Source organism: Anabas testudineus, chromosome 18 (genome assembly GCF_900324465.2).
Source record: "Anabas testudineus chromosome 18, fAnaTes1.2, whole genome shotgun sequence".
Classification (NCBI taxonomy): domain Eukaryota; kingdom Metazoa; phylum Chordata; class Actinopteri; order Anabantiformes; family Anabantidae; genus Anabas; species Anabas testudineus.
In genome coordinates, this window is record NC_046627.1 from 8398898 (window position 1) to 8417346 (window position 18449).

Genomic DNA, 18449 nt, shown 5'->3' on the forward strand with positions numbered 1-18449 from the left:
TACTCATAAAGTACAGTACAAGTACAAGTAGTGTTTTTAAAATCTTTAAAACTGTTTAATCTTTAATCTATTTTTTACTCCTTGTGAAAAAGTTGCCAGGATGAAAAAACTCATTAAATAAACATCATGACCAGATTTCCGTGAATTACCACTATTCTTTATTATTATTACTTTTATATTTATTATATATATATATATATTTAGTTTTTTTTTATTTACACCTACATTTAATAAACTGAAGAGGAACTCCTGGTGCAGGTTTCTGTTTTTAGTCGGATGACATTTAGGTACGGACCAAAACCGGAAACGCGTTACGCTAGAAAAAACAATGCTAGGACTCAATAAACCTCAGATAAAATATTAAAACTGTGATTAATGTGATCAATCGAAACACAGTGGACACAGTGGGCAGTAAGTAAAATGTCTAAAGCTGGTATTCTGAGAGGATTTATCACCGAGACACTCGCCGCTGCCTCCCGGGAAATCGTAGCGGCTGTAGACAGACTCATCGCCGGGTACGAGGAGGAGGCTTCGGGCTTCAGACTGGAGCTCGACCGGCAGAGGAAGCAGCTGGAGACTCTACAGCCTCAGGTCACACTCATCGGATCCGGTTGGTTATGCACTTCTTATTTTATTCAGCTTTATTTTCATCGACTAACTAGTCAGTTTTTAATTTTAATCATCTATAAATTTCTGCCTTTACAATCTGTAGCAGGCTGAAACCGTATAATTATGGATTTGTGCACAGTTCTTATTGGACCTTTCTGTTTTTTGGATAATCAGTGTGCCGAATTTATAGCTACAGTGTTAAAAATATTAGAAGAACATGGACTCCTGTTTACCTCGCACACACAGGGTTAGAGTTAGAAATAATACATTTTATCAACTAAGTTTGGTATACGTGCTTTATACACATGTAATATTCCCTTAAAATTAGGAAGAACGTGTTAGATTCATCATAAGAGGACTCGCATCATGAAAATCTCATTGTGGTAGAAAAGCTGTTGCTTGTAATTTACAATGTCAAAATCAAACCGTTACAGTCACATATTCTTTTATATATTTGAAGTGAAAAAACTTTGTCTTGGGTCCAGGTGTGAAGTGCAGCAGGAGCCTCTGTCACGATGAGGAGGAGGAGGTAGAAAATGACGACGAGCCCCCTGAGTATCTGGAAGACTTGAACGATCAAACTCCATCAAGGTTCCAACGTTAACAACTTCTGTTTATTGTTGTTATTATTATATCTCTGTGAGAGTGAGTTTAGTGTGTCTGTGAAATAATGAATCCTTCTTTACAAGAGGATAATTTCAAAAAGGTTGAATTACTGTGTTGAGAAAGTATCAATATTAATTTAGATTTAGATTGTATTACACTGTTTACACTTCTACATTTAGATTATATATTGACATTTTCACTGTGGGAATCTTTGTTAAAATGTTTGTATTTTATTCTTTATGCACTGTTCTCATCAGCTTTATGATCTTTTTCATTGAAGAAAAATATCTAACATGAAACTAAAAACAAAAAAGAAACTAAAAGATCTCAAAAGGACTACCTAATCACAGCTGATATACTGAGTCAACATTAACATAACAAATGACATTAAATGTGAAACAAGAGGTCCATATTTGTTAGCTACTTACTTAATAAAGACATGTTAAGAAATCCAGTTTAGTTTGTACATTGTATAAAAAAAAGCCCACATTTCATTTTTCATCTTCCATTTTCTTCCAGAAGTCAGTTTGAGAAGAGGAAACCCGGCAGACCTCAGATAAGCAAAACACAGAAATATATTGATCTCAAGATCTGCATCCTGGAGGACTCACAAACCGAATTACTGTCAAAAAATGGTAATTTTTAAAATAAATGAAAATAAATTTAAAGAAGACTGAAAAGAGAGTGGCTGTCTCATGCACATAACACAAGACAGGAAGCTTAAAATTTGTCCTGTTCACCTGATTTAAAGGGTCAGTTCACCCAAATGATGCATATGCAGATAGTTTTGGTTTTATCAGTTAAGCATTCTGAATGAAGTGTAACCTCTAGAATAAGCATATTATCTGGTTTATCAGCATAAATAAAATAGAAATAGGTAAATAGAAAACCAGTCTAAATGAATATTCTGTTCTAATCTGTTGTAAATAAGATATATAAGGTGGTTGAAACTAAAAAGTGTTTGTGCTTAATGTGCTCATCTCCTATGTCAGTTCTTAAGATGTGTCCAGTGCTGAAGCTGAAGTGTCCACGCAGCCTGCAGGAGGATGAGTTTCTGGACCTGCTGAAGGCCACCTTCCCTCAGCTGGCTGGAGAGAACAAACCTTTTGACATCTTGACGTCCAACAAGAGACGGAGGCTACAGCGTCTGAGACTAAAGACAGTGACCCCAGAGGAGATCCAGAGTCATGTCAGCTGCACAGATTTGGGGAAGTCAACACTTTATATCCGGCTGAAGGTTTGTAATAGTTATATCTTTAGGGTGAGAATATTTTAAACACATATTTTTGCATGGTTGGAATTAGACCTTTTTATTTTTCCAGGAACAAAAGGAACCCCAGCCCAGCGAGAAACAAAATCACCCCTTACAAACACAATCCATCAGCACTGAAGATTTCCTGTCCACCTCCGCCATGTTAACATGTGAAATCAGGCCACAAACAAGGTAAAAGAAATGTGAAATGTAGAATATAAGAATACAGTGGTGTTCCTCCTTCACTCAAACTTACTTATGTTCTCTCTCAGGACCCACAGCCCTCTTGTTCAGGAGGTCGAAGGCAGCAGAGTGGTGATTTCTTCCAGCAGCTCAACGTCACACCATCAAGATGTGGAAACAGATGAGGCTGATGATGTTGATTTTATAATTGCAGAGCCAGCTGAGGGTAAAAGAGAAGGCGCAAGAGAACAGGCAAATGACGACAATGACTGGAATCCAGACGACAGTGCCGAGGAGCTGAGGGAGAGTGACGCTGAATCACCGTCGAAAAGGGCAAAGAAACAAAAATCCAGACATTGTTGTGTCCCAGCCGCTGAGACAAAGCCTGAGGTCAGTGATGACATTCTCTTCTGCCAAGTCTGCGGCGATCTGCACAAATCAGAAGACGCGTTTGTCAAACACGCCTGGAGTCACGTGGACGATTTAGAAAGTCCTTGTGGAGTGTGTGGAGCACTTTCAGAGTCTGCAGAGGCACTGAGGGATCACCTTCAAGCTCGCCACAAGACCGATGACTGTCACATTTGTGGAGAGACTTTCCTCAGCACTCTCAGTCTCAGCGAACATGTGGCTGCTCACTCAGGAGAGAGACCACATGAATGCAACGTCTGCCATGATGTGTTTGCGTTGGAGGTTTCCCTGCAAAATCACCAGAAACTTCACGAGCCGGGTAAAACTCACAAATGTTACACTTGCCACGAAGTGTTTGAGCTGAAGGAACAGTTAAATGCTCATTACAGCGCTCACGCGGACAAGAAGACGCACCTCTGCGGCGTGTGCGGTAAGTCCCTCAGCGACTACAGATCTTTGTCCCGCCACAAGTTCACCCACACGGGCGAAAGACCGCACAGCTGTCACATTTGTGGGAGGCGTTTCAAACTTATCGGGACGCTGAGGCAGCACGAGAAGACTCATACGAACAGAGAGAGATCGTACCTCTGCGACGTCTGCTGCAAAATGTTCCTCACGAGCAAGCAGCTGCAGATCCACATGAGGATGCACACCAACGAGAAGCCGTACCACTGCGGCGAATGCGGGAAGGGCTTCACCACCAAGGGACCCTTGACGATTCACATGCGGGTCCACACTGGGGAGACACCTTACCACTGTCCTGACTGTGGATGTTCCTTCAAACGCAAGAGCAATCTGGACGAGCACCTGACCGTCCATTCGGGCGTCAAGGCATTTGTCTGCGGCATTTGCGGGAAAGCGTGCGCTCGCAAAACGCACCTGACGGTCCACATGAGAACCCACAATGGGGAGAGACCGTACAAGTGCACTGTGTGCGACAAAGCTTTCACTCAGAGCCACTGTCTGAAAACACACATGAAGAGCCACCAGGTGGGTGAAACTCCAGTGTAACACTAACACAGAAAGAACTTTTCATCTTTATGATATTTCTTTAACTTATTCAAAGGCGCCTGTGCAATACCAAACTGTTTTAACTGCCTGTAACACTGTGCAAGATAGCTCTAATAAAATCTTAGGTGCAATCTGTGTTAGTTTGTAGCCTCTGTTTCGATGTGCACTGTAAGTGTATTATAGCTAGTGCTATACTAGCAGGCAGTTCATGTTTCATGCAGGTATATTTGCTACTGTGGATTCACCATGACAACTTGATTTGACTACAGGGCTTTTTTTCTTGTGATCATTGCCATGAGCCAATCACTGATTCCAAAAGACACAGACATTTGCATTAGACATGCAGTACATGTGCTTTTATTTCATAATTTGAATAGGGAGTAGCTACCACCACCATGGTTTGAGAAGTGCATTTATTTATTTTTTGCCTTTTTCTTTAGCATCACTACTGAGAAATATGAAACTCTATCATTACTAACAAATGTTACTTTTCTATGTAGAGAATTCATAATTCACATTTCACAAATATGCAGTCCAGCGTTGTCAATCTTTACGCAGATGACACAATCTTACATGTCCAATCTTAGTTCTTCCTCATCATCAAACAACCTTTCTTTCAAATTCTTTTTAATCATACATTCATTTTAAATGCACATTACACACACAATACTTGTTGTTTTCCAACTATCCCTACCCCACCCACTGTCGATTAACTTGACCATGTGTGTTCAGCCAATCAAAAGCTACAAGTGCAGGGCTGTGGCTCTCGAGGCAGTTAACTACCCCTATTCTCCACATCTACCTATATCACAATTTCACCTACTATTAAAACTCTGTCAAACTCATATTGAAACTTTAAAATAGGATAATAATAATTATAGGTACAGAGAGAATAAAAATTATGATTTCCTTCTCATCCTGATTCAGGATTTTGTTTGCAACACTGTAGTTTTCGCTGGCGGTGGAGAAACAGCAGAGGTAAGACCAAACTGCTGGGCAGATCGAACCAGAATGCCACTAACGCTGTCAAACAAACGGTACTGGGGCTCGATATTTCAGCGCTGAATACCAAAATGGAAATGAGGTTACCACCAAACCTAATCAAAAGCACTCCCATTATGGCCATGATATTATAGTGAGCCCTCTGCTTTGAGTGGTGAACCCGTTGCTTGTTCCCACCTGCTTTCCCCGGCCCTGGGCGCTTGAGAGCACAGAGGGCATAAATACTGAAAAAAGAGATAAAAATTATGAATAAAGCCATATTGCAGCAATACAAAATCAAATATAAGCTATAGCTCGATAGATAGCACACAGCTAGCCAGCCAAAGCTCACTGACCAAACACAACCAATGCTGATGTTTATGATCCTGAGCCCGCCTGGGCGTCTCAGACTCAGGTAGGTGGTGGGGTGAACAACAGCCAGGAAGCGCTCTCCACAAGTGAGAATGTGAAACAGAGCCTGTCCATGGGCAGTGGTGGCCCAGATGTTCAAGCCTGTCAGTAGCAACTGTTTGAGATTGACGTAACCGCCGCAAAAATAACAGGTGTACCCCACGAATACGATCAGCTGCATCATGATGGAGTGGTACATGAAGAGGTCCGAGTGAATCGTTGCTGATGTGGAAGCGGAACGATGTTTTCTCCATTGTTGGTAACCCAGGTACAGGACGAGGAAGAGGAGAGGGAGCAGGAGGAGGTTGGTGATGGAGAAAATAGAGAAGACAACAATGCTTGTTTTGGATGTAAGACAACTGTTTGCGAAAGGATGAAGGGAGACATTGGAAACAAGTGAGAGATCAGGAAAGGAAGAGGAGTTGACTGACATATTTAGATACGTGGAAGCCTGAAGAGGAAGAGAGAGAGAGAGAGAGGGAATATTAAAATGAAATAAAAACATGGAGAAATTTTATTATTAACATTTTATTACCAACATGTAAACAAAGGATCATGTTTGAATTAACTTGAACCCTTATCTTTTATTTAGAAAGATTCATACGTCAGCTGCCACTAAATGAATATAGTCCTACCTTCACAGGCATATAATTAAGCATTTTATAGGCAGATAAACAAGGTTCTGTGGGCCACACCTGTTTGAGCTTTGGTTTGGACCATGCGTACTTGGCAAGCCAACGCATAGCTTACTGCATAACCTGGTTTATTCTACTGTCTTAATCTAAAGTATAGCCACAGGTTGCGCTGCCTGCCGTATGTTAGTAATGCCTTATATGAATTAGTAATGGTAAGATCTTCTGATATGAATTGTTATGTACGTATTATGTTGTCTTGTGATGTGTTGAGTATGAGTACCAGTTATTCCAAACTTGTCCTGCAGCTCAACAGCAGCTCCCTTATGCCCACAACTCGTATAGAGTACCCCAACAAACAATTTTCTTGCACCTTGACATTGTGCAACACTTTATGTAAAGAAATTAAAAACAACATTTAATGGAAGAAAAAAAAAAGCTAAATTCAAGGAAAGCAACTTAAAAACATTTTTTGGTTTCCCAGTAATGGCAAAAAACATTAAAATAAAAGTTATGAATAATTTCAGTTAATTTCTGTTTTACCTATAAATTCATATTACCGACCTGAGCAGTTATTTTCTGATTGTTCTCCTCCCCTGTCTCCAAGCCGTCTGTCTGCTGTTCACAAGTATCTCATATAAATGCTAATTTGTATCTGGGAAAACCTTGTGTGCATGTGTAAACACAGGAAATCAGGACTTCTTGTTTGGGCGGCTGATATTTTACTATACAATTTTTTAAATTACAAAAGGCAAATTTGTTCTTCACATTACTTTCAACAGGAAGGTCAGAACTGTGTCAAAATGACCGCTGTTTGAATATTATGTAAATTATCTCTGCATCTGTCTGTCACTTGTGTTGTATGAGTTGTATAATGTGGTGCTGGGTAGTGTATAGAGATCTATACAGGAAATGAACAAGAAAACATGTCACCTCACAGTCCTTTCATTTAATTCAGTATGGTCATACATAATTACATTTATACGCCACATGTATCAGACAGTATAGTCTTCATAACATTATGGCTTTAATGGCAGAGGTTGTGCTGAAATGCATAATTTCACACTTCATAACTGCAATATGTATACAATAATATGCAAAAAAACACAGGACACTTCTCAATGCTGAGAAAGATTTTGACACCTTCCACTTGCTAAATTACCTTCTTCCTCTAGAGGTCACACTAAATATGTGTCACTTTAGCCTACAGAAGCATTTTTTTCCAATATTTTTGTGTTTTCCTAAATTTTCTATTTGTATTCTAATAACGAAAAATACACATACTGTATATATGATCAAAATAGCAATGCCAAAACCTAAAATCTAATGGTGCCCTAAGACTCACACAGTAATGTATGTGTATTGTATGTGTAATATTGCCAAACTAACAACATACAGTTCCCGTCCCCCAAAAAAACAAGGTCAAAAAAGTCAAACACTCCACTCTCATGGACCGCCTACAGTTTTGATTACGGCATTCTTTCACAGTGGCATCATTTCAATAAGCTTCTACATTGTCACAACATTTATTCCCACTCTATCTATGTGTGAAAATAATGTTTCATGCTCCCTGAACCACTCTTTCACAATGTGAGCCTGATGAATCCTGACACTGTGATCTTGGAATATAGCCATGCCACCAGGAAAGAAAAAAAAAATCCAGTGACGGAATAACCTGGTCATTCAGTATTTAGGTAGTCAGCTGACCTCATTCATTGGACACATAATGCTGCGGTACCTAGACCTAACCAACGGCAGCAACCCCAGATCATAGCACTTCCCCCACAGGCTTGTAGTATGGTGGGCACTAGGCATAATGGGTGCATCTCTCTCTTTACTCTGATGCTCCCATCACTCTGGAACAGGGTAAATCTGGACTCATCAGACCACATGACCTTCTTCTTCAATTGGACAGTTCTTAACCCAGTTTTAGTAGTTTCATCAATCTCCTTAGATGTTTTCTTTGATTGATTCATGACAATAATTCGAACCTTCTGAAACAAATTAACATCTTTTCCACGACCACAGGATGTGTCTTCAGACATGGTTAAACATTTTCCAGGATTCTAATGACTCAAAGAAAAAGGCCTATATTCAACTGAAATCCTTTCATTTTTCTCAGGACACCCTAAACTGACTCCAGTTTCGTATAATCATTGTCCATAGAAGATGAGCTTCTTATTTCATGTAACACTATGATCAAGTCATTTCCGTCAGTAATGAGGCACCACAGGCATCTATTCTTGGTCCATTGCAATGTATTAGATATGTCTTGAACAAATTCTCAGGCCTATTTTAAATGGTCAGTATTAGCTTAAATAAAACATATCTAAGTATCTAAACTGTATTTAATTCCACCTGCTGGTGACACAGCACTGATTTTCTTCAGTGGCCGTCAATGTGAAAAATAATTGTGGGTACACTATCGATTTACACACTTCAAACAGTAAGGTTGGAAAAATGCACATCTTTACTAAATTATGACACTATTTATCATTAACATAACATCCACACATAAGTTAATAATGTTAAAGATCATCTAAACACTAAAATGAATTCTCAAAATTTAAATAAAAGCTAAGCACTGAAATCTTATCGATACTACAAATCTTTGACTTTAGTTTATTTGATCAGTCTATTAAGACGAACTTTCAACTTTCAATTGTTGATTGATTATTATTAAGAAATTGAATTGAAAGCCTCTTATTAGCCTAGCGCCAGTTTACGTGTGTGTGCGCATGCTGTGTTTTACCTTATGCTCATTGTTCCTTTGGAATTATGTGGTGCAAGAAATTGGAACAAGCTGCCACTGTGTATTAAATTATTAATACAGTAATAGTTACATTATGTAAATAGTTTTAGCTCAAAATCAAACGTCAGCATTTAATCTAATTTGTTGTTCTAATATTGTGCATGACTTATTTGTATTGCTCATTACATCACTTATGATATTCATACTTTAAAAGATACTAAAATTGTTTGTTACTATCACAGGGAAAGCTGGATTCTAGCATGGCCATTGCATTTTGTGTATCATAGTCCACACAGATGAGCTTCTTACTTTAAATCTAGCTTCTACTTTCCACCTCAATCATTTTTATATTGTCTTTAGTGATTTCAGGTTTTTTTTTTTAACTATACACTTAATTACAGGTAAGATAAAGTATACTGATCAACCACAACAATAACACCGCCTGGTGATTTTATGTCATGACTGAAAGGTGTACAATGGTATACAGAATGTGAAATAGTTCTACTCACAAATTATTTTCAAAATAGTCTCATCCATTTCATGCAGATGACATAACTCTAAATGCTTTTGGTTCCACTCTAAACTAGCCTCATTTCCTCATCCTCAATCTGCCTTTGGTGATTTCCAGTTATGATACATTTATTTTAAATGCAGATACAATCACGTACTTTCTCATCTACATCCATTAATCACAACCTGCATCTGTGTCAGACCTACTACTTAAAATTTATACACGTCACTCTTGCTAACTCAAACAAATGCAGCATTTGTGATGTTGATTATATTTTACATTCTCAATATTTTCAAAACAGAGATAATTTACAGTATGACATTCTCAAATAAAATCCAAACCTCATCCTGTTTCAGTATTTTGTTTGCAACATTGTAGTTTTCCGGTGCGGTGGAGAAACAGCAGTGGTAACACCAAACTGTTGGGCAGATCGAGCCAGAATCCAGAAAGCACAACTACACAGTAGTAAATGGGGTTCACCAATTTTAAACTGCACAGCAAATTTCCAATCAGATCCCCCACAGACCTGAACAAAAGCACTCCGAATATAGCCACAATAGTGTAGAAGGCCCTCTGCTTTGATTGGTTAAAACACTCTTTGTTCCCACCCACTTCCCCTGGCCCTGGGCGCTTGAGAACACAAAGAACAGAAATGCTACAGAAAGACATGACAGTTAAGGCCAAAGCCATGCTGCAGGAATACAAGATCTCATATAGGGTAGCGCTTGCTAGATGACACACAGCCAGCCATCCAAAGCTCAGTAACCAAACACATCCAATGCTGATGTTTCTGATTCTGACCCCACCTGTTTGTTTCAGGTGAAGGTAGGTGATAGGATGACTAACTGCCAGGTAGCGCTCCACACAGGTGAGGATGTGAAACAGAGCCTGTCCAAAGTCAGTGATACACCAGATGTAAAGACCTCCGAACATCATCTCTGGAAGATCGATATATCCACCCCAAAAAAAACAAGTTAACCCCAAGTATGCAAACAGCTGCATGGTGATGGAGTGGTAGGTGAAAAGTTCGGAGTGACTCGTTGCTGACGTCGAAGTAGAACGTTGTTTTCTCCATTGTTGGTAAGCTAAGTAAAAGATGTGGATGAAGAGGAGGAGGAGAAGGAAGGAGGTAATGGAGAAAGTAACAAAGAGGTAGATGCTTGTTTCAGATCTGAAACATGCAACTATGAGGGCATCAGTTGAGGAGTTGGAGGACAAGAGGGGAGAAATAGGAGCAAGATCATCAAGGAAGTTGACTGACATTGAGGGCTGAAGAGGATGAGTTGAGGAGAGAAGACAGATTTTGTAGAGAAATGTTCAAATAAAAACATGAATTATTAAACATTATTAAACAGATTAAACTCTCAAAAATGACCTAAGTGAAGCACAGCTGTTTGGGCTGTGGGACAATTGCATGACTTATTGTCAGCTTTAAGTATAGAATGTGATAGAAAATACTGGATGAATCATAAGGGGTAATTATGGGCATTTTATTCTCCAAACTAGCTAAGATTGAATCTATGATGGTCTCAGAAACACAGCTAACCAAATTAAATCTTACTTCAATTTACCTAATATCTCAATATGCAGCCTCCTAACATACAACCATATGTTTTAATCATCATTGCTGCATAGGATGTTTTTGGAAACCTTGACAGAAAACGTTGACAATACATAAATTTGCTATTTTTGTATGTGCTTCAAACTAAATATAGCCTCAGACTGTAAAACCTTTCCTAAAATTCACAAACAAATTCAAGATCCATTTTTTTTTCTTCTTTCACATCGTGAATCCTGATCAGCACTGAATATCTTTGTTCTCTTGTCTATGTTGCACACGACTCAATGCTGTAATATATTTATGATTAGTTTTACAGGGAATTCTCATAAATACATACATCTAAATATAAAATATTTAATTAACACTTACCACTGCAGAGTCCTTCTACTCCTGCTTTTCAGAACTCTTTGTCTGGTGTTCAGTGAATTCTGACTCTCTGAATTCTGATATCTTTCATATCTATGAATGAGGTGTGTCTGTGTGTGGCAAAATTAGACTATTATTGTTATTTTTCTTTTTTCAAATGCTATTTTACGGGAGATTACAAAAGGCAAATTTAGTTTTTACATCTCCAGCAGGACCATTATTTGAATAGAAGGTTTATAATTTCTGCATGAATAGAACAGACATGTATAGAGATTGTGCAAACAAAACAAAAATCATGTTATTGTTTATTTAATCAAATATTTGCAATTGTAATATTCTTACACCACAATTTATTATCAGACTATATATATTATACTGTACTACAACAATAATGATTATCTCAAAAATAAGCTCATTATCCTAAACACAAAACAAACATTTTTTTTTAGTACAAATATTCATCAACATTCATTCATAGCTGAATTTACACTGGTGATAAAGAAGTTAAAGTCTTTAACTATGGGTCCTTTAACATATACAAATCAAATGCTGTCAATCAACTCGACACATGCTGTTTGTGCATGAATGACAGTTTTGGAAAACATTTATGCATAGTGGGATGTCATCTTTTACATCCTTAACATCATTAATTAATTTTTAGTTTTATTTGACTTTTACATTAAGAGGTGTGACATATCTGGGGGTGGCTGTATGGGGTGGCTGTGGCTCAATAAAAAACAAACTTAAGATAAAGCAGATGGCTGAAAGTCTAGTTTGATGTTGGCAAAGTGCATGGGTTCACTCACCTCTGAAACTATATAACAATATAATGGTAAGTCCCCAGAGTCTCCAAGGCAGTATCTTAGTCATCATAACGTCCAGTTATGTAATTATAAATTAGTTTTGAATACATAAGCTTATTGAAATTCTATCCTCTACATCTAGGTGTATGTAGGAATTTGGTTTAACTGTAGCAACCCTCATCCTGATTCAGTGTTTTATCTGCAACACTGTAGTTTTCCCATTCGTTGTAGAAACAGCAGTGGTAACACCAAATTGCTGGGCAGATCCATCCAGCATATGGACCAAAATCCCACACAGTAGTCAAAAGTGGCCGCCACTGCTAAACGGTATATTAAATTGACAATCAGATTTCCCATAAACCTAAACAAAAGCACTCCAAATATAGCCATTATGGTGTAGAAGGCCCTCTTCTTTGATTGGTCAGCCTGCTCTTTGTTCCCACCCACTTCCCCTGGCCTTGGGCGCTTGAGAACACAAAGAACAGAAATGCTACAAAAAGATATGACAATTAAAACAACACCCATAGTGAAGTAATACATGAGCAAATATAAATCATACTTAGATAGGTAACTCAAAATCATCCATCCGAAGCTTAATAACCACACACATCCACTGCTGATGTGTCTGATCCTGACCTCGCCCACATGTCTCAGACGCCGGTAGGTTATGGGGTGAACAACTGCCAGGTAGTGTTCCACACAGATGAGAATTTGAAACTGAGTCTGTCCCCAGCCAGTGATAGAACAGATGCAAAAACCTCCGATCAACAACTCTGGGAGATCGACGTAGCCGCCACAAAAACCACAGGTTAACCCCAAGAATGTGACCAGCTGCATGGCGATGGAGTGATAGACGAAGAGGTTGGAGTGACTCGTTGCTGTCATGGAAGTGGAGCGCTGTTGCCTCCATTGTTGGCAACCCAGGTAGAGGACAAGAACAAAGAGGGGGAGTAGGAGAAATGAGGTGATGTAGAGAGCAGAGAAGCTATATATGCTACTTTTAAAGCTGATACACATGAATACATTGTAGGATAAGTTGTAGGACAGGGGGTAAAGTGAAAGAAGAGAGAGCTCATCAAAGGATGAGGAGTTGACTGACATATTTAGATGTATGAAGGCTTGAAGAGGAAGAAGAATGAAAAGGGAGAATTGAAGGAAAGGGAGGATGGAGAGAGCATGTTAGAATCAAATAGAGAATGTTTTTCAGCCAGATTTTATTGTCTAGGGAACAAGTTGCTCAAAAATCATCAAGATTAGATTCAGTTTCACTGGAAACTGAGCTTAACCTAAAACTCTTTATCAAAACTACAATGAAAATTTACACTGTTAAACCAAGCCAGTCTGACATATGTGACAAAATGGGAGTGGAGGTGGAGGAGATTTGTTTACAAGTAAGAACGAGGCATACCTGTCACTGTCAAGCTAAAACAATCCAAATTATATGCTGGTAATATATTGTGTCTTACTGTAGTTTGACAATGACACTCAAATGGATGCATCAACACTTTATTTACTTATATAAACAGATACTAAATGCAAACTTCAACAGTGTTTAGCAGCAGGCTTGTTTTGTGTGTGGAACACACACTTTTGTTATTGTATTTTTTTTCTTTACTTACCAAAAACAAATCTAACCGCTACTGTGACTTAAAAACAATCACACCGAACCATGATTTGTTTGTACGATAAAATATAAGTAACAACAGATATATGACATTTAAGAGTTTTTAGAGACTGTTGGAAAATGTGCATATTTCATCAAACTCTATCAAGGAATATTACTTGGCTACTGAGGTTTCCCAGTAAAACACAGACTACCATGAACTAAATTTAAGATAATTGTTTAACCCAGGTGAGCCAAACAACATTGATTTGAACAGCTCTTTGCTTTAGATACAATTAATTTGATAGTTTCCACTTTAGCTGTTAACGTTGACGGGCAGAACTCATCAAGAATAAAGAGTACAATGTATAAGTATTGGGTACCAGTGAGTACTGATTTGCTTATAAAATTGTTTTTTTTTTCATATTGAATTCACTTTTATAACATAAATTACTAAAATAAAAAACTTTCATTTAACACGCACCTCAGCAGAGTTTCCGTTTTCCAGTGTTGTGTCTTTATGTATATGAATAAAGTGTGTGAGTGCATGTGTGGGAGAGAGTGGGACTGTGGTTTTTTTTTCTTTTGCAAGTCATTTAGGTTTTTTTACGGCAAATTAAAAATGCAAATAATATTTTCATGAATGTTTCACAGGAACACCACCTGAGGGACAGCAGGTCTACAGTTTGAATATTATGTCACATGTGCTGCATAAACAGATATAGAGAGTACAGATATAGATATAAATATCATTATAATATTCATAGAACACATTACTTTATAAAAGAAGTCTGAGTATTATCTGTTCTGTTAAATACCTGGTGAAGTGAGAAAACAAGTCAATCTGATAAAAGAGGAAAAACAATAAGCTGGGTATATAAATTCAATATAATTTTATTTGCATAGCGCCTAATCACAACAGATCATCTCAATACACTTTACAGTGTTTAAAGTTTAAGATCTTACAGAGTATAACTGTATAGAAAATCATACAGAAAACCCAAAAATCTTATTCAAGCAAGCTTTAGGCAACAGTGGAGAGAAAAAAAACCCCTTCAGAGGAAGAAACGTCTTATAGTGGGCGGCTATCTGCCTCGACCAGTTGGGGTGAGTGGAAAGATAAGAGAGAAAAGAACAGCAGGCAACAAAAAAATAGGGCAGTACTGCAATTTTGGAGATGTACAGCTCCAAGGCTGAGGATACCTGCAGAAAAGTACAGAGAGAGGGAGACAGAGGGGAGGAAACACAACTACAGGAGAGAGAAGACACAAAGTTAATGACATGCATATAGGAAATTGAACAGGATTCTGGAGATATACAGCTCCAAGGTAGACTAACCTACATCAGCAGAGCTAAGAGATGGTTCAGAGTCACCTGATCCATCTTTAACTATAAGCTTTATAAAAAAGGAAAGTTTTAAGTCTAGTCTTAAATGTAGAGAGGGTGTCTGCCTCCTGAACCTGAACTGGGGGCTGGTTCCACAGGAGAGGGGGTTGGTAGCTAAAGGCTCTGCCTCCCATTCTACAAGTGGAAACTCTAGGAACCACAAGTAAACCTGCAGTTTGAGAACGTAGAGTTCTGCTTGGAAGATAAGGAACTATGAGGTCTTTAAGATAAGATGGAGCCTGATTATTAAGTGATTTACAAGAGAGGAGAAGAATTTTAAATTCAATTCTGGATTTTACAGGGAGCCAATGGAGAGAAGAACTAGTTTTAAGTGGTAATCAAATGAACTCAGCAGCACATTAAAATCACCAGTGCAATAGCAGAAAGAGGATCACTTTCAGAAATGCTCTATCTTGTCTCCCTCCACCCACTAAATCCGTAAAGTTTACCAGGCTGTGTATATAAAAAGTGGTAGCCAGGTAGCCCAGAGAGGAAATAGATCAATATCCTGTAAAAACACAGCATGTATTTTAGACGTTTATTCTTTTACCCACATACAGTAGTTTTTTTATTACTTATTATAATAGTGTTGTGTCAAAAAACTTTATTGTGCAATATACAAAATATTGTATGGTATATTGTTTATTCTTTACATTTTCCTTAGTATTTAGTCAAGTGTGTTTTATAAGTGAGTGTTGTAAAAACTCTACGAGTTAGAAACGGTAGCCATTTACTGCTCTACGGGATGTTTGCAGAATCAGCACTGTCTTCAAAAATAATCATTACAATAGAGGCATGTTTGGGTTATGCTACATTAATATGACTAACTATGATTAACATGATGCAATCGGCATTTAAATGTAAGCTGTCTCTGGCAATAAAAAAAATGTTTGGCCAAAATATACAGTTGTTAATATACATGGCCTGACAAAATAAAGTCTGTACGTCAGGAGCAATGGAATTTATAGTATGACATTTTATTTATTATTTTATTGTAATCCAACTCTCATCCAGATCTAGTACTTTGTTTGCAACACTGCAGTTTTCCTGCCCGGTGTAGAAACAGCAAAGGTAACACCAAACTGCTGGGCAGATCTAACCAGAACAAGGACATGAACGACACACAATAGTTAATAAAGGCCCCTGCTGTTGAAGTGAACACTAAATTGCCAATCAGATTCCCCACAAACTTAAACAAAAGCACTCCCATTATAGCCAGTATGGTGTAGAAGGCCCTCTGCTTTGACTGGTCCGCCCTCTTACTACTAACCCCACCCACTTCCCCCGGTCCAGGGCACTTGAGCGCATGCAGAACTGAAATGCTGCAAAAAGAGATGATCATTAATTGAAATGCCATAATACACAAATACAAAATAAAAGCGACCTCATAACTGAATACATTAAGCACAACCAGCCATCCAAAGCTCAGTAACCAGACACATCCAGTGCTGATGTTTCTGATTCTGACCTCGCTTTCATGTTTAAGATGCAGATATGTGATGGGGTGAACTATAGCCAGGTAGTGCTCTATGCACGTGAGGATGTGAAACATGGCCTGTCCACTGGAGGTGACAGACAAAAAACAGCCCCCAACCCAAATCATGTGTGGCATGTAATTGTAGCTCCCAAAAAATAAGAGGGAAAGCCCCAAGAAGTCATTCAGCTGCATGAGGATGGTGTGGTAGGTGAAATGGTTGGATTGGCTTGTTAATCTGGTGGAAGAGGAGCATTGATGCTTCTGTTGTTGGTAACCCAGGCAGAGGACATAAAAGAAGAGAGGAAAGAGGAGGAAGTTGGTGATGGACACACCAGAGAACACAAAGACACTGATTTCAGATCTGAAACATGTGTCTTTGAGCAGATCAGTGGAGGAGTTGGAGGTCGAGGAGTTGTCTGACATGTCTGGCCCTGGGGAAGAAGTAGAGGAGAGGCACAGAGAATATAAGGGGGAGGGGAAGAGAGGCAGAATGTTACTAAAAAGTCAAAACATGAAGAATATAAATATTTTTTTTCATCTCTGGTCATGATGAACTCAATGTGAACAGCAGAATCACTCCATTCGTGTTACATACTGATCCACCAGATATGTTTGCATGCATGAGTGCCTTGTTAGATGACGTTATGTTGCCTTGCAATGCTGCATGATGTTGGCGGAGCACCCCCACCCAAGTGAAAAATAGGTATATTTGAATATGCATAATGTGTACTTTCATATCATCAAACACATTTTCAGTACACTGAAAAGTACATTGCTGCTTCTATATTCTCATAAAAACGTATTAATAACTACTTTGGGTTGTTTTGGGTTCACACATTCACACCTCCTCCTCCTCCAGACTTTACAGTTAGAACCACAAATTCAAGACCTGTCTCTAAGTCTAACAACGACACAGCAGTTAGAACTAAATACCACAAATTTGGACTAATTAGACTAAAGGACATCCTTCCTCTGATTGACTGTTCTTCACTACCAATGTACAATCTTAAAAATAATAAAAATAAAAAAAAATAATAATAACATTAATTTAATTACACCCACCTTAGCAGCGTATCTTTCTTTTAAGTTGTTCTCCTCCCATGTAATCAAACTCTGACTATTCTTCACTGGTATCTGTTATAAATATGTCCTCCCTATCTCTATTTTAAACAGCTGAGAGGTCCGAGTTTGTTTGTTTTTTGCATATTAAAGGGCTCAGTTCTCAAATTTTACTTTCCATATAAATGTTCCACATTGATGTCATGAGTGTACTGCTATTTGAATATTGTGCCATCTACCTCTGGTTCAGCATATGTGGATAAATATACAATCAGAGCACAACCAAAAGCAGGCATTTGTAAAGTAATATGCTGCAATTTGTAGTTTCATTTAAATACTGTAACATAACACTAAACATAACACTAAATAAGTACACAAAAACTTATTCACTGGAAATCTTCCTCGTCACTGCTACGATTAATGTACAATTTTGTAAAAAAGAGTTTGAAATCATATACAAAGTAATTTAACCATATCAAGAAGTTAGAGAGGGTGTCTGCCTCTTCCTCCCATTCTACATTTGGAAACTCTAGGAACCATAAGTAAACCTGCAGTCTGAGAACAGAGAGTTCTGCTGGGAAAATATGGAGCTATGAGGTCTTTAACATAATATGCTTTATATGTGCTTAATATGTAAACATTTTTAGTTCAATTATAGGGATATATGTAAAGTAAAAAGAATTGGTCCAACCACAGAACCCTGTGGAACTCCTTAACTAACATTTGTAGCCATGGAAGACTCCTCATTAACATGCACAAACAAGACACTATCTCACATAGTTTAAACTATGCTGTTCCTTGAACCCCAATGACATGTTCCAGCACTAAGATCTAACAA

At 38.2% G+C, this 18449-nt stretch overlaps 1 protein-coding gene across 1 annotated transcript; it reads left to right on the top strand.

The window, feature by feature from the left end:
- The first annotated feature begins 300 nt into the window (after positions 1–300).
- LOC113168227 (zinc finger protein 25-like) lies at positions 301–4882 on the top strand. Its single transcript, XM_026369224.1, has 6 exons — positions 301–610; positions 1095–1200; positions 1735–1850; positions 2208–2452; positions 2538–2659; positions 2740–4882. The coding sequence occupies exons 1-6, from the start codon at positions 421–423 to the stop codon at positions 4067–4069; spliced, it is 2109 nt and encodes a 702-aa protein (XP_026225009.1). The 5' UTR covers positions 301–420; the 3' UTR covers positions 4070–4882.
- Positions 4883–18449: the final 13567 nt, after the last annotated feature.

Excerpts from the sequence above, each read along its gene's own strand:
- LOC113168227 (XM_026369224.1), top strand. The coding sequence starts at position 421 with ATGTCTAAAGCTGGTATTCTGAGAGGATTTATCACCGAGACACTCGCC. Across the intron at positions 1,201-1,734 it reads AACGATCAAACTCCATCAAG|AAGTCAGTTTGAGAAGAGGA; the intron begins GTTCCAACGTTA and ends ATTTTCTTCCAG. Across the intron at positions 2,660-2,739 it reads GAAATCAGGCCACAAACAAG|GACCCACAGCCCTCTTGTTC; the intron begins GTAAAAGAAATG and ends GTTCTCTCTCAG.